General features: G+C 38.6%; 1 protein-coding gene across 15 annotated transcripts in view; it reads right to left on the bottom strand.

The window, feature by feature from the left end:
* Positions 1-6,501: 6,501 nt before the first annotated feature.
* SGMS2 (sphingomyelin synthase 2) overlaps positions 6,502-22,111 on the bottom strand; it is a 173,189-nt gene continuing 157,579 nt past the window's right edge. For all 15 annotated transcript variants that reach the window (XM_072755520.1, XM_072755521.1, XM_026017563.2 and 12 more), the window contains 3 exons: positions 17,957-18,110; positions 12,832-12,998; positions 6,502-11,130 (listed from right to left, as the gene is read on the bottom strand). In XM_072755520.1, coding sequence (XP_072611621.1) covers positions 10,927-11,130; positions 12,832-12,998; positions 17,957-18,110 — 525 coding nt within the window. In that variant the 3' untranslated portion in view covers positions 6,502-10,926. The remainder of the gene's footprint in view (positions 11,131-12,831; positions 12,999-17,956; positions 18,111-22,111) is intronic.

The following is a 22,111-nucleotide window of genomic DNA, read 5'->3' on the forward strand; positions in this document are numbered from 1 at the left end:
TGTGTATGGTGTAAGAAAGTGGCCTAGTTTCTTTTTTATGTTGCCGGCCAGTTTTCCCAACACTATTTGTTGAACTAATAGTCTTTGTGTGTGTGAAATCTTCAGAGTTTTCTACATATAAGGCCATACTATTTGTAAACAGAATTAATTTTACTTCTTCCTTTCCAATTTGGATGCTTTTTCTTCCTTTTCCTTGCCTAACTGTTCTGGCTAGAAGCTCCTATATTGTTATTGAGTAGAAGTGGCAAGACTGGGCATCTTTGTCTTCTTTCTGATCTTAGAGGAAAAACACTGCATATGGTGTTAGCTGTGGGGTTTTCCTATATGGCCTTTATTATGTTGATGTAGTTTCCTTTCATCCCTAGTTTGTTGAGTGTTTTTATCATGAAAGAGTGTTGAATTTTGTAAAATGCTTTTTTTGCCTCAATCAAAATAATCTTTTTTTTTTCCCTCCTTCACTTTGTTAATGTAGTATGTTGATTTTCAAGGTAAATCACTCTTGCATTCCAGGAATAAGTCCCTCTTGGTTATGGTATATAATTCTTTTAACATGCTACCAAATTCAGTTCTGCTATAGTATTTTGTTGGGGATTTTTGAGTCAGTATTCATAAGGGATGTTGGTCTGAAGTTTTCTTGTAGTGATTTTGCCTAGGTTTGGTGTCAGTCATTCTGGCCTCATCAAATAAATTAGAAAGTGTTCTCTTCAATTTGCTGGAGAGCTTAAGAAAGATTGGTGTTAATTCTTTTTTTTCTTTTTTTTCTTTCTTTTTCTTTTAGAGGTGGGAGGCAGAGGGAGGAGATAGAGAATCCAAGCAGGCTCCACTCCCAGCATGGAGCCCAAAGTGGGGCTGGATTTTACAACCTTGAGATCATGACCTCAGCAGAAATCAAGAGTTGGATGCTTAACAGACAGAGCCACCTAGCTGCCTCTTGTGTTAATTCTTTAAATATCTGGTAAATTCACCAGGGAAGCCATCTGGTCCAGGACTTTTATTTGTTGGGAGGTCTTTGATTACTGATTTAGTCTCCTTATTAGTTATAGGTATATTCAGATACTTTATGTCTTCATGATTCAGCACTGGTTGGTTTTATGTTTCTAGAAATGTGTCCATTTCATATAGGTTACCAATTTGCAATTACTCATAGTACTGTTATAAAATTTCTGTAAAATCCCCAGTAATGTCCCCACTTTCATTCTCATTTTAGTAATTTAAACCTTCTCACTCTTTTTCATAGCCATTCCAGCAAAAGATTTATCGATTCTGTTGCTTTTTTCAAACAACCAAATCTGGTTCTGTTGATTTCTCTATTTTCTATTTCTATCTCTGCTCTCTTCTTTATTTCCTTCCATCTACTAGCTTTGGATTTTGTTTGCTCTCTTTCATCTAGTTTAAGGTCTACAGTTAGGTTATTGATTTCTTTCTAATACATGCATTCACAGCTATAAATTTCCCTCTGAGCTTTCACTGTATCCTGTATGTTTTGATATGCTGTGTTTTCTCATTTGTCTCAAGGTATTTTCAAATTTCACTTGTGATTTCTTCTTTGACCCATCGGCTAAGAATGTGTTGGTTTCCATATATTTGTGAATTTTTATGTTTGAGCAATTTAATTTTAAATAGTTCCCACAGTGGATTTCTTATCATTTCTCTTGGGAAGGTTGTATAGTATATACAGGTTGTATATAGCCTTTTATCACTTTTTCTGCTTTTGAGTTCAAGTCTCTTTAATATAACAATTTCAAGGTTGTTTGGAAATGCCCAAATTCTGGTGTCCCTTCAATACATAGGCAGGTCGTGTGCAAATCAGCTCAATAAATTACTTACTGGTGAAACCTAGTAATTTTGTTGGCAGCACAACATTGCACAAACATTGTACAAACGTTGATCCCACTGTGATGAATCAGCTATTAGCTACTAGGATAGGATAGACTAGGATAAAATGATCACTCTTAATTTCATGATCAGGGCCAGCAGGGCCAGCATGAGCCATGGATTATTTCATTGAATTATTTTTTTTATTAGAAAAGAAGAAAAATTATTTTTTCTAATAAAAAATAATTCCACATTAGCAATTCATCACTCATTTTTCTGGATGTTTTTGGAGAGATAGAAATAATTCATGCGTCTGATTGGTGTTTGAAATGTGGGGAAGGCAGGCAGAGTGGGCCTTTGGAAATAAGCTTAAACACCTGGCCTGTTCACAATTGAAATCCAAAAGCTTACATAACATGAGAAGTATCTGTATCTCATATGAAGTAGAATATGTTTCATTTTTATGTTCTTACAATTTAAAGAACTCTCATATTTATAATAAAATTTAAAGTTTTTATTTTTAAAAAATAATTTAAAAAATATTTTATTTATTTATTCTTGAGAGACACAGAGAGGCAGAGACTAGGCAGAGGGAGAAGCAGGCTCCCTATGGGGAACCTGATGTTGAACTCAATCCCAGGACCCCAGGATCACACCCTGAGCTGAAGGCAGATGCTCAACCACTGAGCCACCCAGTTGTCCCCAAATTTAAAATATTTAAGAATTCCATGAATCTTATTTTCCAATTAGGTTTTAATATATATTAATGTAAGTCAAGTATCAAGTGCCTCTAATCCTCACTGTGACATTAGGAGGTAAGTTTCTTCACTCTTACTTTATAGAGGGAACATGATGTCCCAAAAAGGTAAAGTAACTTACCGAAAGTTGGATGGCTGGGAAGCAACTGCCTCGGGATTCAAGTATAGGGGTCAAGTCCAAAGCCTTTGGATTTTCCACTTCAATCTTTATTTTTCAATCCATATTTTTGACCAAAATATTACAAAATACATATGATACGATGGCTACTGAACAATTTCAAGTTATAAACATTTGGTGGTTTGGCAAATGCCTCTATTATTTTAATAGCAAATTATTTGGTGGCGTAATGGGCAATTTCCTTTTCAATGAATCTTTATGAATTCTGTTAATTCAAATACACATGACATTAAAAAAATTCATTCAACAGTATTTGCTATCTTACATGTGATAAAAACTTTATCAGCTATTGAAATGAATACTAAGACTCCCTTCTTTTAAGGAGCCTTAATTTGGTATAGAAATAGGATTAAAAAAACCTTACAGCAGTGATTTTGGTGATTAGCTTATATGTGCATTTTAGGGAGGAATTCAGAGAAGGAGAAGATAAACCTGAAGTTTTAAGCAGGCAAGACCTAGATATACATTGATAGTTTCAGTGCTAGAATCATACCTAAAACACTTGTTAATTGAGTATAGTTAACACTAAATGTGTATCTTACAATGACTTTTTTTCATTTAGTCCTTCTAACAGCTTTGTGAGGCACGGATTCTTCATTATTTTCATCCTCCAGCTAAAGGGACTGAAGCACACAGTTTAGGCAACGTGTTTAACCTCTTCCATGTACATCCAGTTCTGGAAGAATGAGATTTGAACCCAGGCAGCATCGGGCCACTGGGTTGTGCTGCCTTCTGAGGGAGAAGGGTGATATTCTGGGTGGGGGAGCACATCGTGTGGCTGGACTGAGCACCGCAGGACAGAGGATGGGGATGACTGGAGGAGCAGCCAGACCAGGCAGCAGGCATTGCTCATTGAAAACCGTGTGGGAAAGTGCTATCCATGGATTGGGCTCCTAGGATAGAAGAGCGATGGGACCCAAAACATTTAAGACTTTATGCTTTAAAAGCAGTGTACTTTGCTTAAAAAAAAGAGGTCTATATATTTAAGAAAACTCAAGTGTTATAGACCACATGTTTGTGTCCCCAAAATCTATATGCTGAAACCCTAACCCCAATAGGATGTTACTAGAAGGTGAGGTCTTTGGGAAGTAATTTGGTTTAGATGAAGTCATGAGGGTAGGGGCCCCATGATGGGATTAGAGTCATTGTAAGAAGAGGTAGCAGAAAGTTTTTTCTCTCTCCTCACCTCCACCTCCAACATGTGAGGAAACCAGAAGAATGTCCTTACCAAAACCCAATCATGCTGGCACCCTGATCTTGGACTTCTCAACCTCTAGTACTGTGAGAAATAAATGTCTGTTTAAGGCACCTAGTTTATGGTATTTTGTTACAGCAGCCCAAATGGACTAAGAGGGGAAATGTCTTTTTCCCAGTGTCTGATGTCAAACATTCCCTGCAAACACTGGAAAAACTAGATGTAATACAAAATATATTCAAAAGTGCCATCTCCTCCCAACAAAGAGCTGCATGCCTGGGGATCTTGATTATGCTCTGGGGGTGTCTCCTTACAGTCCCAGAGCCCCTCTGCCGTTGGCCTCAAGCAGGTGTATGATGGAAGGAGAGGGACGGGTGCAATAGGGTTTTGACCCATTCACCACATCAATTGTCAAAATGTGGGTCAAAGGTGCTAACACACTCACTCTCAAGCACTCCTCAACTTTGGTCTCAACAACACAAAATCTGGTTGTCAAAAGATTTCTGGAAGAGGCTTTTCTTCTTTTCCTGAATTCCTTACATATGGTGACTTTTCTGTTACACTGGAGCAACGGGAAACTTATGGGTTTTGGCATTCCTGGGCTTGGTATCGCCATATTTACCTCCGAGTTCCCTCAATTATAAAGGGAATGTGATGAGAGTCCTCTTGCACAAGTGTTGTGATAAACCGGAGTAAACCAGCCTGATACATGGTCGCTAACTAAAAAATAGTGGCTTTTCTCTTTACCCAAAGAAATGTATCATTTAAGTAACTCAGAAGAAGAGATAAATGCTTGGATTTAAGTACTGAAGTCATGCACCCAGAAACCTGTCCAGAAGCAAGCACATAGGTTGGCTTGGGCAGATTATTAGAACAGAACAGAGTTCATAGCAGGACCAAAAGTTCCTATGGATTCACTTTGGTCCTTTGGGGAGCCTAGAATCAACTCAGATTACAAGGACTCCCAAGAACCCTGTTCCATTTCCTCAGACTTTTGCTGCCTTTGAAAGCAGGTCATCCCATCTCTCCTCCTTTTGACATTCCTTTGGGAATAATCCCTGAAACAGTCAGAGATAAAGCTCTTATGTACTTTCTTGTCCCCTGTATTAACCTGTTTAAGACAAAAGTGCATTAATAATGTGCCATCCTCTCAAAAGTTTGCTTCTAGCAAGCAAATTTGTGAGCTCACACACATGGGGATTCTTTTGCATTTGAGGCATTTAGCATGGGTTTTTCCCCCCTCTGAAATGCAGTAAACTGCAAGTATAAGAAAAAGTAGTAGCATTTGACAAAAAAAAAATTGTTCCAAGGACCAGTTTCCCTCTTAAACTGATAAGGGAATAAACTCCCCCTCAAAACAAACAAAAAAACACACATCTCTAACAAATGGTAGTGGTGGTCGCAGTAATTATGACAGGAAGGCAGCAAGAGAAAGAAGAAAACAAAACTCAAGTTCCAGCTCTAACGCTTATGAACTCTTTCATCTCACAAAATGGGGTCACAGCTCTTTTCCTTACCTACTTTCACAGGGTTTTGTGAAGATTAAAGAATGTATGTCAAGCATAAAAGAACTGTAAAGTGCTATGCCTCATTACAGGTGCCACATAGGAATTAAATATGCATTATGCAGACACATAGTAGTCCATAATCCATTTCTATTCTAATTTACATTAGTGAGTGATCCAGTGATCTGGATCCAGTGATCCAGTGATTCTGCTTCTGATATTCTCATCTATTAGAAGAAAAGGAAACATTAGACATCAAGGTCTACAGAGGATTGCATCAGTTTCTTGTGTACTGCATTCTAGATGAGGGCAGTTTTCAAGTCTGTGGACAATGAAACCGATAGGCCAATGTTTCATGCAGGAGAATGGAATCATCAGTGAAATGAGCTTTCCATCCAAGGTTTGGGTGCAGGTAGCAGAAAGACTATTCTGATCTATCAAGTACCCTATCACGTCCAGATCATTCTAAAGAAAAAACCTGAACTATAACCGACAACTTAACCTTGGAACCATGTTATCTTACTTCCCGTGCCCCACTGAACTGCTTTTACTAAATTTGTCTTCGGGGGTCATGCCTTCATCTTTCCTCAGGGGTCCAAAAACAACTTGCTACAATCTACGGAAGCACTGACTGTTGAAGACTAAGAGACGACATTCCCTCCCACCCTCTCAACCCTGTTAGTGAAGGGAGAAGGATGACATTTCTTGCAGAACTGAGTCCAAGAAAGGACTCTGCTCTTCTTGAAGAATTAAAGATGTTGTCTTTTGTGAGCAAAGGAAATCAGAATCACGGAGTATGTAGCTGGCTTTTTTTTTTTTTTTTTACTTCCCCATGAATGACCTTTTACTATTCTTATTTTTCACCTTACATCCAAGGGTAGGAAAAACACCACATTCCAGTTCTATTAATTGAAGGTTATCAGCTTATTTCAAAAATAGTGGTTGGAGAACATAATCCTCTTGTGGTTTTAAGTACTTAAAACCAAACAAAAATTTAAAACCTTAAAGAAAACACATTTTTTTTTAAATCAAAAGAAACAGTAATACTAATTTTGAAAAGACTGTTGATGTCACTGTGGTTTATTGGTAAATACAAAGTATAGGCTCTTGCTTTTTTTTTTTCTTTGCTATTTTTTTAAAGCAAAGCCAAGGAGATTAGAAACCAAGTACACATATCTTCTTTAGAGTAGAAACATAAATTAGTTTTAAAAATTAGGCACTTAAAATGTAAATGTAAAATGGCATTTTTAGAAGTATAAACTATCATTCCACTCCTAAATTCCTCCTGAAATGTTTTTACAAACACAAACGCAAAAGCACGGAAAACATTTCTAAACAAAGATAATTTCCTCTTTAAAAAACAACAACAAACCTGAACACAAATTCTATATGATAGACCAATGATTAAGGTACTGGGGGTAGGAGAAAAGAGCTTCTGAAATTTACATGTTTGATTAAAATATAAGCATTTAATAAAACTATTACAATAGCATACAGTAATATATCATAATGAAAAATATGTCAGGAAAATAATGAATTCTAGACTTAAAATTTTACTTTACAACAAGGCACTTAACACATTGAAACAGTACGGTAAATTTCCGAAAGAATGCAATTGGCTACCTCTCAAACCTTGTAATGCTTTTTCTTTTATGAATATACTATAACATAACCATACATTTTGCAGCATTAATCATTGCATAGGAGGTAAATTAAATAATGAATTCCAACTTGGCAACTAGATTAGCTTATGTTTACAGTTTCTTCTTTTTCTTTTAAAGGACAGTTTTAAATAATTCCATAATAAAAGAACTATTCTCATTCATGATTCATTTAGAACACAGCATAGTTAGATTAATGAGTAATAAAATAAATCAGAACTTATAAGGTGTGTATCTGTATAAAAACTTATCTTTGGGTACCTTTGACATGATTTTCAGTGTTTAGGTATTGAAGTCAAGAGCACTTCTTAATAGAAGAAATATTTTTAGCAAGTAAGTCAAAGGAGTTAAATTATTGCAACACAAGGACATTAAAAAATACCAGAAATATTTATACATACAAATAGAAAAGCCTTCAACACAGAGTATATTACTTATAATATGCTCCATTTAAAACTTGTAAACTCATTTATCAAGAAATTCCTTCTCACACTTCCTTGCACTACAGAAGTGAATATGTTAAGACCGGCTTAAATTTTTAAATAGTTTTACAGTGCAAAACAAAAACAACAAAGAAATAAAAAGGAAATGTTTAAAATATTGAAGAAACAAGATGTGAACTTTAAAAGAAACTTGCATGAGCTCTAGCATGTAAAAAAATAAAAATAAAAAATAAGAAAGACTGCCAACCTGGTGTTTCAAAGTAAACAAAGTATAGGTAGTTATAAAGGGAGACATTAATGATTGTGATAATGAGAGGTAAAATGGTCTGCAAATTTTCTTTGATCAAATGGACAAGAGATCAGAATTGCAACTCCCTGGGATCTAAGCACATCTTCCCTTCAGGAAAGGTTTAAAATACCTTTAAAGTAATCCCTTTTGCATGATGCTTTCAAGTTATTGGCAAAAAAAACCAAAACAAAACCCCAAATAAACGTCTTTTAAAAACTTGAAAATATACTCTATAAAGTGTCAAGTTTGCGTTCCGAGTCACATAATGTATTTCCACGAGGGGGCACTGGTATACAGCAAAGAACCTTCTGCAAGGTCATCATTACACTAGACCAGGGGCCTGGGCTCGTCTGCCCAAAACAGCCTTCCTTCCTCAGCAAACCTCGTTTTCCAAGATGCCAGTAAATTAAACAACAAATTTAAAATACTTTGGGTGGAACCAGGAGCAATGTTGTATTTTCAGAGCTGCAGAGGAGCTCAAAAAATAGAATCTGAGAGGAACCCATTTTCCATTTAAAAGAATTTGGAACAAATATGCCATAATTTATGGGAGTCATACATTATATTGTGCAGAAGGGCTAATTACAAGAAAAGCTTCAAACGGGAGCACTGGTCTACAAACACAAGAATAATGGGTAAAATCTTGTATGGTAATTAGCAAAGAAAAGGAGCTCCAAAATTTGACCATTTCAAAGGCAAGACAGTAATGTTTAAGTTTTATATCCCAAAGTAGCATGTGAGGTGAAGACTCAAGTTTGCTTTGCTAAATGTAAAGGAGTTTCTCTATTTCTTTTATTTTCCCATCTTGAAACTTTGGTGTTTTTCCTCCTTCTCTTCAAATCACATGCTTCCTCAGTGTCTATTAGACATCTATGACACATACATGTAAGGAACATGTGAGCAATAGTGTCTCCACACATGAGGTCAGAGCGGTTTTTAAAGTTCTTTAAAAGGTGATGGTATATTTTTTTTAAAAAACCGCATCACTTGACCAAAATGCAAGGTTTACTGTTTAGAGGGTCTCCAATAATTAACATATCATGATTCTTCAATCTTAAATACTCTTCCTTATTTAAGCTGAAGAAAAGTAGGTTATCTAGGACACTCCTGAATAAGGCTCTTGGGTCAATCAGGTTATGATGCTCAAGGAATATACCAATGTCAAGAGCACAAAACCCAGGCTTCGGTGTCAGATGCTTTTTCTAATAATCAGACAGCAGGAATTGAAACTCTGTGTTTTCGAGCACAACGCCTTAAGTATCACAAGTGTCAATATTTAACAAATGAGAGAATTCTGCCCAAGCTCATCTGGTAAGCTATAGATATATTTCTTATTGGTTTATTTAATAACAAATACCAGAAAACTCCTCGCGTTTCAAAGCCTGCCAAAGATATTCAGGATTTCAATTCTCGTTTTAAATAACTAGATAAAGAGTATCTTTTTTTCCTGCCTTTGAATTCAACTACCTATCCCCTTCAGTGATTCTTCTATTACCTAGGGAAAGAGCCATACTGCATACATACACAGAATTTTAGCACCAGAAAAATGACCTTTCTGAAAAGATTTATATTTGTGCTTCTCTCAAGCAATCTGAAGGTCAATTTTGTGTACCAAATCAAGGCAAACTAGTTTATAATGACAAATTAAGGGATATTTTTCATTCTCATGTGGAGGGAAATTTTCACCTTCAAAATAAAAGTAACTGTCCATTTCTACTACATTGGCCTGTCTACTGATCTAGTGTGGATGATTCTGTAACCATAAATCTTTTTTAAGAGTTGCTAGAAGTCTCAAGAAATGAACCAAGTGACCACATTAATCTGATCTGATTTTTAAAAATCCACCTTCTTTTTGTATCACCTCAAAGAACTTTAGAAACAGTTGTCCTCCTTTACTGAGTAGCTGTAACTGTCTAGCAGACTGATTCCAACAGTAGATTATAGTGCAGCACCGTGGTGTAATTTCAAGATCAAAGTCAAATTACTCAATTGTGGCATATGTCCTTAGGACCAGTCTATAAGAAGCTGAGTCTTTTGCTAAAAGGCAAGGATACATTACACTTTTGGATTCCATCTTGGCTTTTCCATAAAGTACAATGTAACTAGGAAGAAAGAGCTTTCGGTGAAATGTGACCAACTGCATTTCTGAGTTCCAATTAGCAGCTGTCAAACAGAGCTCACCCAGGGTAGGACGGGAGAGAAACACAGGCTTGTTCCCCAAGTGGCATGAGCATACTTTCACATACATACATGTTTTCGGCCTGTGCTGGAGCAGCAGACTGCTCTGGGGGTGCCAGATGCAAATTTACCAGGCAGATAGCATATAAATGTATACACAAGGACCACTTGTTTAGCAGAAATAGCTCTGTGTTTCATAGAGATTTTAAAGTGAAATATTTACACACATAAAATCTGTGAGATGTGTCAAATACTTCCATATTAGATCACCTTTCCTTTTTTTTTTTTTTTTTATAAAATTATCAGTTTAAAAAAAAGTAAAAGTGATACATAGTGCATTGGGTGGTAGCAGCAGTGCACATTCCCAGACCTGACCCAGACCTTCCCCATCACAAGGTAGAAAACAAAGTTCATCTCAAGTTTACTTACAACCAATAGATTTCCCCCTCATTAATAAACCTAATGCTAAGACCACGCTCACATTAGGTTATTCTATTTACACAGTAGCTGTATATATCCAGATATTTTATTTAAAACATTAACAAATTCTTCTGACCTTGGAGGAAAAAAAAATCCTGAAAAAACTCGGTAGAGGGCTTTAGTGGATAAAGAATAAGGAAAGGAATAGTATGTTCTTTGGCACCTCTTTAACAAGCTCATTAGTAAAATCCCAGTTTGGGGGCTTGTCACCAATGAAGAGCTGCAGGAGAATATACCTTTCTCAGGATGAATAAAAAAACCAGTCAAAGGGTAATACCTCATTCATCTTTCTAATCATTTACACGAAATTTGGTCCACTTCTTCATTTTGCCAGTCAGTTCTTCTAAAATAAAACCCCAAAACTATACCTTTGGTTACAGCGTTAACTCTTTTGGTATAAGAGCTGATGCCTTTGTTTTGCTCCTCAGGTAGATTTCTCATTATCTTCACCTATCTTCTGAACCCGTGAATACTTCTTGCATGAAGATTTAAAGCAGCCAGGGGGCCAGGAGAGTGGCCAGGAGAAGCAGCAAGGAATTGAGCCTTGTACGTTTTTCTCGAAAAAATAAAAGATGGGGAACCACCACGCTCGAGACAAGAAATTAGTCTGTGAAGAGACTTTCAAGTTCTGTAAAAAGTTAAAAAAGAAAAAGAAACAATAAGAAGAAGAAAAGAAAACTAGACCGATTTTCCATGATTTGCATCGTATTTTTTTCTTAATTAAATTGTCATTCATTGTACCATAACAGAGAAAGCAGCAGAATCAGGATCACAAGGCAGTAGTTGTCTTTTTGTCTTTTCCCTGATTCTGACATGTTTCTGGTCCCAGGTCTTCCCCCCTTTCCAGCTCATGCAAATTCCTCTGCCTGCAATCCCAGTAAGAGTAGAGGCTCAGGAATGGATGTGAGAGTTAGCCAGGAGAAATAGTTCTTAGGGTGCGTCAGCAGGTGAATCTGGGCTGAGGACTAAAGGTGAAGGTTTTGGTCTGCTGGTGTCAGGAGATATCCAGATGGAAGTATTAGAAAGAAGGAAGGTGGAAATGAGAGAGTCTACAAAATGGGAAGTAGAGCTACAGAGACAAAATAACCCATAGCATGGGCATCTATCAGTGGATGTCATTAAATGAGAGGTGGTGTTTAGACCTTTCAGGATTAACATTTGTTCACAAGTTATATGCATCGGACAATACGGCAAGACTATCCAGAGATAAGTCATGCCACACAGACTTACTCTTGGACACCAAGCACATATACCTGGACTAGGAAAACACAGAGAAGAGGAGGACTCATCCCAACTTGGGATCACAAGAAGAGAGCAAGAGTTAGGAAGACTTCCTGGAAGATGTGGCATTTGAGTTAACTCTTAAACATAAATAATAGAAGAAAAAAAAAGGTTACCTGGGAACAGAAGGCAGCAGTAACAAATAAGGAAGTATATAACAAGGGAAGCAAGGGCGCACAGTATCACCAAAAGATGTACCAAATCCAGGAATTCATGGACTACTTATTTTGCCTGACGTTTAAAAATAGTTGCTGCCTTTTCCTCAGAATTAAGTTTTTGGAGGGCAGGGAGCATGTCTTACCAAGCTACACTACAATGCTTCTATAGAGAAAGTCCCTGTATTTTATTTTATTTTATTTTTTTATTTTTTTTAAATTTTTATTTATTTATGATAGTCACACAGCGAGAGAGAGAGAGAGAGAGAGAGGCAGAGACACAGGCAGAGGGAGAAGCAGGCTCCATGCACCGGGAGCCCGACGTGGGATTTGATCCCGGGTCTCCAGGATCGCGCCCTGGGCCAAAGGCAGGCGCTAAACCGCTGCGCCACCCAGGGATCCCTATTTTATTTTTTAAAATATTTTATTTATTTATTCATGAAAGACACAGGTAGAGAGAGAGAGGCAGAGACACAGGCAGAGGGAGAAGCAGGCTCCATGCAGGGAGCCTGATGTGGGACTCGATCCTGGGTCTCCAAGATCACACCCTGGGCTGAAGGCGGTGCTAAACCGCTGAGCCACCTGGGCTGCCCAGTCCCTGTATTATAATTTAGCATTTATATTTCTTCAACTCTGGTTTCGATTAATTGAATTAGTAAAACACCATGCTCTATAATCACACAGCACTTTTATCCTTGAATGTCATTTCTATTTGTGACATTATTTGTTTGAAGAGGCAGTAATGGGTAGACGTTTCAGGGAACTGATAGACCACACACATGAGTGGCATTGGTGGTTATTCCCACTAAGCTATCAGAAATCTTACTGTATGAAACAAGGGGCACTACATTTAAAGAAAACAAATCATCCAGGGATAACTTCACTGCTCTCACCTTTTCATTGGCCATTGAGTGGTACCACCAAAATAGCCGTGTTGTAATATAATAAGCAATGATCACATCAACAGTATAGTGTTCGTGTGCTACAAGAATGCAGATGATCCCGGCGGCACTCAGCAGCCAGCAGATTAAATGATACCACCAGAAGTGACGAGGTGAATCTAGACAGTAGAAAAAGTATAGAGTTAATAAGATTTCCAGAGATGAATAATTCCAGTCTACATTAATGATCTTAAGTAGAATAATCTAAGATCAGGAAGTCACTGGAAGGAGAAAACTGATTAACCCCAAGAGTCACTGTCATTAGCCAGGATTTGCTCAGGTAGGAAGGGAGAAGGAGAGGGACCACTGGTAGCAGGTCTGTCTAATAGTCATTCACTGGGGAATAGTCATTCTCTAGACATTCTAGACCTTGCCCACTGCTAAGCTATTCAATAAGGAAGAGAACAGAATTGTTTATTAGGTTGGTTGGAATTGGTATTGTGGCCAGCAACATTTGCTTCTCAGCACTTTTATACTGTTATTGCTGATAGCAACTATAAACACTCCCTATACAAAACTGAGGATTCTGGCCCATTCACTTGTGGATTTTAGCCTTCTAGTGAGTCCACTTCTAGAAGGTCATTATATTGATCGGCTGTAAGAGAGAACTAGAGCACTCATCAGGTGAAATAGGATCGCACACGCCACAGCCTGCCCACACAAGCAGTAATGACACAGGTGTGTATGCAATCTCTGGTTCATCACTAATAATGCTTTTCTTTCTTTTTAATGGCTGTTTTTTTTTCTATTTTAAAGCTTTATTAGCTCATAAAGTAAATAATCTCACAAATTTATTTCATATTTACCTGTGTTTATATTCATAGTGATATTTATTTCTAAGTGCAGAACAATGGTAGAACAGCAAAAGGATCCATATTTCCAGAAATTTTTTTTTTTTAGAGATTTTATTTATTTATTCATGAGAGATACAGAGAAAGAGAGATAGAGGCAGAGACACAGGCAGAGGGAGAAACAGGCTCCACGCAGGGAGCCCGACATGGGACTCGATCCCGGTCTCCAGGATCACGCCCTGGGCTGAAGGCGGCGCTAAACCGCTGAGCCACTCGGGCTGTCCATATTTCCAGAAATTTAGATGAAATACCAAATCAGGTATCATTCAAATGAAAAATATTTTTTGGTGAAAAAGCTGTTGCTCTTTTGGTCCCAATTGAAACAGAGAGATAATAAACCTGTACTTGCACTGGAAAGTCTGACTTTTACATTCTGAATGTGTTCCTTTATTTCTTTTCAGTTGGTTTATCCTGCCACTAAGTTCTAGCAGATAACTGATAGACTTCCAGAATTTTACAGCTGGAAGACGCCTTACCCTTTATAGCCAGATGGCCAGATCCAAGCCCCATAACTGTTCTGTTAGGCTAAGAATATTAAAAATTGAACCAACATTTAGAAATCGGAATGTTTCACTAAATATGCATTCTGCAGACCTACAGTCTCCACCCTTCCCACACCAACCAGCTTCCTTTGCTTATAAGTTACCCGATATTTATTACCTTAGAAGTTAAAACTGTTTAACTCCTGATTGCGGGCAAACCCAAACCATTTTGTATTCGTTTATCCACAAGAAGCAAAGCTGAAGTAGTAAGGAGTAAAGAGGTGGGCTGAACGACCACTTTACTACTTGTGGAGTTGAAAATGAAGTTTTAGGAGTGGCTGGAAATACTAATACTGCTCTTCCACAAAAATATACTCCCAGTTATGCTACCACTTTGGGACCACTGCTCACTAACTGAGAACACTGGCTGACTCAGAGAAAACATTTAATTTAAATTATTTTGAAATGGAAATGGGAAAATGGTAATCCCTTTCTGCTTTTCCATTTTACCATAGGGATAACGTTGAGTTGAAAGATGATGATACAAATATTAATTCACTCCGCTTGTCTGTGTGAGATCCTAGTCCTAGGTGTCATTGAATAATCTTACAGACAATGGACTTTCTGTTCCTTTATAAGGAACCTAGGTCCCAGGGATAATATTTGCACAACTGTGTAAAGCCCCCCTCTGTAAAGCCCATAAAATGGTCCTGTTCCTATGTTTTCATCTGTTCTCTTGATGACATTCAAATCTATTCATGACAACTGAAGAAAATAGGAAAGAGACCAAACAGATCAAAAGGCAGGAAAACAAAAAATATATGAAAGATACATTTAATTCTAGAAGCAGACTGCTCAAAGAAACCACTGGAACCACTGCTTACTCAGAACAATAACACATGGTATAATTTAGAAAGTGATGTTTTTTCCTAATTGCATAGGAAACAAGCACAAACATGGAATGCTCCATTTATGTACAGAACTGACTCTAGAGTTGGGTTTCTATTAAGCATTAGAGATTTGCTGTTTCATTTCTCACCAAAAACTAGAAAAATCAGAATATAGTTCTTTCACTGCTGTATATAAACTTAGAAAGTTTTAAAGACCTCAAGCCAAAATCATGTCGTGAGAAGAAAATCTCTCTACATACTGCATAGCCTTCATTAAAACATAAAAATAATCACAAGTTGCTTTGCTATTACTCTCAAGGAGAAAAACAATAATGAGCAATATACTCAAACTGTTCCTTAGCAATTTTATGAGATCAGACTACTTGGTTGGGTTCCCAAATATTCTAAAGAGAGCCAAGAAATTAACAGCATAACCTCTAGAGTCAGCCTGCTTGAGTCTGAATACCCTATCTTCTAATTACCAACTGGGGACTGTGGGAATACTTCACTATTTCTATGTTTACATTTCTTCTTTGAAAAATGGGGAAAACAGTGCTTCCCTTATGGGGTGGCTACAGGATTAAATGAGTTTTTTTGCATCAGGGGCTTATAATAGTGTCTGGCACAGAGCATTATGTCCCTTTGCCATTATTGTTAACATCGCTTGGTCTTTGGTTATTTAAAAAAATTGACCTTCAGTTTCCTGGGGTGGTACTCTTCATTACTTTGAACCCATGACAGCTTTACTCTAGCATGCAACTCCTCCTCACCCTCATCCTCATCTTTTTTCTATAAGTTTCTTATGATTTTCATATTAGAGAGAAGCAACTATAGGCACCTGGGTGGCTCAGTTGGTTGGGCTTTTGCCTTTGGCTCAGGTCATGATCCCTGGACCCTGGGATCAAGCCCTGTGTTGGGCTCCCTGCTTGGTGGGAGTCTGTTTCTCCCTCTCCTTCTGCTGCTCCTCCTGCTTGTGCTCTCTCTCTCAAATAACTAAAATTTTAAAAGAGAGAGAGAGAGAGAGAGAGAGAGAGGGAGGGAGAGAGAAGGTCCTACAACTTAAGGACACCTCTGGACTGGAAAATAATTGATCTTACACATAGGGGAAACTTTTCCCAACAAAAGCTAGAGTTAGAATCATAACACAGATCACTCTATTGGCTCATCATAACCAACAACTAGGTATTAGATATGTAGACAATGACATTGGAAGAGATAACCCCTTGATACTGGTGCAGAAACAGACTCAGGGGGCAGCCCGGGTGGCTCAGTGGTTTAGTGACGTCTTCAGCCCAGGGCCTGATCCTGGAGACTGGGGATTGAGTCCCACGTCAGGCTCCCTGCATGGAGCCAGCTTCTCCCTCTGCCTCTCTCTCTCTCTCTCTCAATAAACAAACAAACAAACAAACAAGCAAATAAATAAAAATCTTAAAAAAAAAAAAAAAAAACAGACTCAGGTTTCTTCCTATTACTACCTCCCACAGTGTAAAGGTGAGGGTAGAAATAAGGGGAAAGGTCCAGAACACCCTCCACCATAAAAAAGTCAGGTATAATGAAGGCTGTGCACTTGACATGCTACTCTCTGTACCCTAAGAGTGTAGGTAGCATTTATGAAGGAAACAACTCAGAAGTGACACAATTTTTACCAAAAAAGGACTCCATCTTTTTGGTAGAGAATCTCAACTCTTTGTAGAGAATCTCAACTCTTTGTCATGATACTCTCAAAGTAGAACTTAAACCTAAAACCCTGAGAAATTTATGGGACAAGATCTAACTTACGCACCACTGACAGATAAACTAATGTCCATACTGCTATTAGGAGAGGCTAAACATGTTTGGATTAATGATAGGCCAAGAGAGGGTGGGAAAAGCAGGACAACAGAGCAGGAGGCCTAATATGTCCTTCTGCTGGGCCTCACCAAAATAAAATCACACTTCAGCCTAATATATCCTTCTGCTGGGCCTCACCAAAAGACCTCTTTCCAATGTTGAGTAAGCAAAGAAAGTTGAGATAAAGCTTTATAAAACACTGTGGAGTATACTGGAACTAAAGGCTAAAGGGGAAGGTTAACCAGATTTGCAAAAATAAAGGAAAAAGTATCACTCACTTTGAAAGGACTTTGACATAATGGATCTCAGAAATCCACATTAATTGGATCTGCCAGGCAACTAAAATACAGACCTCATGATGAAGGAGACATTATAACAGCCATGAAAGTTGATGGGATACACAAGGATTTTGTATAATGGGGATTAAGCATATAAATATGGAAAGATACTTCACATTCTTGCCTCCATGTTGTTTTGTACAAAAAAAAAAAAAAAAAAGATCGATATTGGCAAAATGTTCCTTGAAGATGCCTATTAAATCATAGGAGTCAGCTAGTAAATGATGAAATTGGAATGGGACAAGAAAATATCTAAAAAAAAGGGGAAAACAGTAAATTATTTAGAAGGATGGAATGGAAGTTCATTACAATGGAAGTTTTGCTCCTAAGTCATTTACATTTGGCTTTCCAGTACACTGATCCTGTTTGCAATAAACAACACTGTGTTCTTCTTAGCTGCAACACTAAAATAGCTTTTCAGACCTTGAGAAGTTCTAACCAAGGAGGGAGATATTGTGGAGGCATGCTAAATCTCAGAGGATCCAAGGGTCAAGTCTTAAGCCTCCAGTGTCCAAATCACATAGAACTAGCGGAAATCATTTAAATACACACACACATACACACACGCAGGCACACACCTGTCTGTTTCACAGCTATCAATCCCAAAGGAATAAGGGTTCCCATCAGTTTCCAGGCCTAGGGATCCCTCCCATTGGTCAACAGAATGGGAAGGAGTTAGTACTCACATTCTTTGATGAACAAATAAGTAAGTGTCAGCACAACAGTGTGACCACTGAAGAGGAAGTCTCCACACAAGATATGGGATCCAGTTATGGACAATCCACCACCAGAAATCAATCGTAGAATCCGTTGTATTTTTGCCTGAGAGTCTCCGTTGAGCTGAATGACAAAAATATCAGGAAGAAACTTTACAAGCCAATAAAATCACACTTCAGCCTAATTTGTATGGTACTTAGGCTACCAGGCTGTGTTTTTATTTTTTTTTCTTTTTAACCTAAAAAGCCAAAAAGAGTCCAAGGGGGAAGCTCCTCAAATTAGGGTTTATTTGTTGCACTGGCAAGTTTTAGTGACACATTTTAAATTATTCAGGATGTTACTATTAATATGTTATGGTGGTGGTGTGTCCTTGGGCAAAGCTTTTAAAAATATTAATAACCAATGACCTCACCACAGCTATGCACTAAAAAGATCAAAGCTACTTTCTTTCCTCTTTGTAGGGGGAAGTCAGGGTTTTGGATGGTTAATATTTGATTCAGCTGAGTGCCACATTACTAATATTCTAAAGTGTATTCGGGGACCTTGTGTTAAGTGGGCAGCCTAAAGTGTGCATACAGCTGTATTAATATCTGATCAAGACATTTACACTTAAGAAGGGGAGTTGCAACACATTACATAATTTAAATAGGTTTGAAAGTGATAGACTAGAGATGTATCGACAGCTTTAAAAAGGAATAGCTTTGCTCAGGAAAAACATCCTCCAAGGAAATAATCTGTGTGCTGTTGCAAAGTGTCAGAAGAGAGAGCTCCCTTGGACAACAGCGTAGAAGCCCCTAGAGGCTACAATGATGACAGGAAAAAATGATGGGCTAGGACAGGAGTTTGGCCCAATAGTCAAAAGTTTATATCTCATTAAAACTTAAGTATATAAGCAACAGTAGCAGACTGAGTTGGTCAAAATGGCAGGCATGGAGGGACGCCTGGGTGGCTCAGCAGTTGGGCACCTGCCTTCGGCTCAGGTTGTGATCCTGGGATTCCGGATTGAGTCCCGCATTGGGCTACCTGTAGGGAGCCTGCTTCTCCCTCTGCCTGTGTCTCTGCCTCTCTCTCTCTCTCTCTGAATAAATAAATAAATAAATCTTTTTTTTAAAAAGATTTATTTATTCATGAGATATACAGAGAGAGAGAGGCAGAGACACAGGTAGAGGGAGAAGCAGGCTCCACGCAGGGAGCCCGACGTGGGACTTCATCCCGGGTCCCCAGGATCATGCCCTGGGCTGAAGGAGATGCTAAACCGCTGAGCCACCCGGGCTGCCCTAAATAAATAAATCTTAAAAAAAAAAAATGTTAGGCATGGAAAATTGAAATACTGAAACACTTGGGACCCAGATAGAGGGTTTCAGATCAATCTAGTATCAGGTGAATAGACTTAGAAAATAAAAAAAAAATGATAGAAATATAGTTAGGTAATAGTACACATAAGAAGAGAAATACAGAAAGACCACTAGGGACTATTCATTTGGGACCTAGGGGGACAGTTCTATGACATGCTGCCTTTTATACAGAATGATGATTCTTTTGGGCAACTGGCCCCTGAAGCATGGCCAGTTTAGCCATGATGGTCGTTAAACAGGTGGTAAAGACAGGCAGTATCCTGCCTAAGTGGATGCAAAGGGTTGAAGGTGGATAGGATGCTTACAGATAGATGGGAGGAGAGTCTGGGAGATTCAGTTAGCCTCTAAAGGAAGTGGAAAATCATCCTATCCATTACAATAGGAATCGGGACAGGATTCCTTGCCTAAAACATCACTATTGGGGAGCCTAGAACCTTCCTGATTTTTTTTTAAATTTTATTTATTTATGATAGTCACAGAGAGAGAGAGAGAGAGAGAGAGAGAGGCAGAGGGAGAAGCAGGCTCCATGCACCGGGAGCCCGATGTGGGATTCGATCCCGGGTCTCCAGGATCGCGCCCTGGGCCAAAGGCAGGCGCCAAACCGCTGCGCCACCCAAGGATCCCCAACCTTCCTGATTTAAAAAAAAAAATCATCTGAATCTGGAAAGCTTTCTGGTATTCAGATGACCCATGTAAAAAGGCAAACACACCATGACTGGTTGATAGCTGAGAATAAGACTCTGCAAGAGAAAATGGCATACCACAATTAGAGGGTAAGGTGAGATCTCATTTTCTCCAAAAGTTTACTTAGGGCAAGCCCAGGTGGCAAAACCAGAACATAGTCCTCAAACCAACATGCCAAGTAACAGGTGATCCTACCTTGAAAAGACAGGATCTAGAAGATTAAGTACTGACAGAGTCATAGGACTCATTTCAGGTGTACCTCAGGAAAGGTATACTGCAAACTACATAATGTGATATGCCCTTGATATGGAAGATAGGCTCTAACCCTGTGCTTTATCATATCAATCATAGTCCTTCAGGAATTTCTCATCACATGGTTGGTACAAACAACTGTCAACACTGAGATCAAATTAAAAAGTACATATGCTGCCCAACTGCTGTGTTTCCAGTTTAAAAGGACACATTATTCTTCATTTCAAGACTCTAATACATTTTTTAAAATCTGCTCACATATCCCAACTTTCTAAGGGCAGAAACACTTGAAGCCATCAGTCCCTTTACCTGGGATCAGATGGGCCCAAAGGTCTAAGCAGAAACTATTGCCACACATGCTGTCTTCTCCCCTCTTCCTTTCAGCAGAGAGGGTGAATGGAGATTTCTGATAGCATGGGATTCATTATCGATCCTATCATTGTTATCCTGTCAGTTCACATTCAGTATAAATGCTAAATAGCCCCTCAAGAAAGTAAAAGAAAAAAAAAAGAGGATAGAAAGAAAACTGGGGAGGGTTCGAGATGCTCATGGTGGGAATTGGGATTAATGATGTCTTTTTCTAATTCTGTTCTGGTTCACTGGGACCTCTATACCTCATCACTTAAGACTCTAGTTCCTATTAATTTCATTTTTTGGACACCATTTCTGTGCCATGACAGGCTATGGAACTGAAGTTGTAGACAGCTAAGAAGAGAGGCCTCAATCACAAGAGCCAGAGCAGACAGGTGCTCCATGTTTTTAAGTCCTTACGCTGTCACTTCTGCACACCATGTCCACAGCAATAGAGTACAAGACAGTGCAACTTGGCTGCTGCTGAACCAGCAAACTCACCCTGCAGACTGTGCCTTCAGTTCAGAAGAAAAGTCCTCTGGGCACCTATGGCCAGGGTGAGGATATGTGAGCTTTCTCAGGGAAGGGACAATAGCTATCCCAGCCCAACATTCTTGTACATGGCAAAATGGCTTTGAGAACCTAAATCATTTCAGGCAAGTCCCAATAACTGGGCCCAAATTTATTTAAGCACTCTTCTCAGAACACAGATTTTATGACTTGGATTGGTAGGTTGAAGCAAACTGTAAGCAAAAAGATTTAAAGTGAGCCCTGAGGAATAGATAAGGGAGGAGCAGCTGGGAAACCAAAAGCCAAGGATTTCACCAATCTTGTGAAATCACTTGTGGTGATTGTATCTACGGAGTAACAAGCTGGATTAGGCATCGAGGACTATGTCGGACACCCTCCCACAGTGAGCAGTTTCAGCATACATGGTTCCAGCATTTCTCATAGCCACGAAGGGCATTCTATGAAGTCAGCAGCAGAGGAGGCAGGTAGATTACCTAATAGCCTTGTAACCACAAAAATCTAAGGAGCACTCAAAGCCCGTGGCTGAACCACATTTAGAACACAATTCTGACTCCTGTTTTGTAACACCACATCACCTCCAGTCAAAATGATTTGTGTGTTTGTTTTACCGAACCATTACTCAGGCACCTATAGCCTGCTTCTACTGCAGGAAGAGGTCTTGACAACTGAACATGGGGGCTGATTAGCTAGGATGCCACCAGAGCTTCCATTGTGAGTATTTGTAGCTTGGTTATCCAGTGGTACGTTTACTGATGTGGCTTCTGAAAATTGCAACTCTTCCCGGGAGGATAATCTTTAATTTACTTTCTTTCTATAATCATAGCAATTCATCTCCGCAAACCTCATCCATTCCTAGGATGGGCTTGCCTTCTTTTCTGTGCCCATTTCTTCATTTAACACATAGCTTTGACCCCTTAGAAGTGTTTATTATGTTTCTGAACTTCTCCCATG

This window comes from Vulpes vulpes, chromosome 4 (genome assembly GCF_048418805.1).
Source record: "Vulpes vulpes isolate BD-2025 chromosome 4, VulVul3, whole genome shotgun sequence".
Taxonomy (NCBI): domain Eukaryota; kingdom Metazoa; phylum Chordata; class Mammalia; order Carnivora; family Canidae; genus Vulpes; species Vulpes vulpes.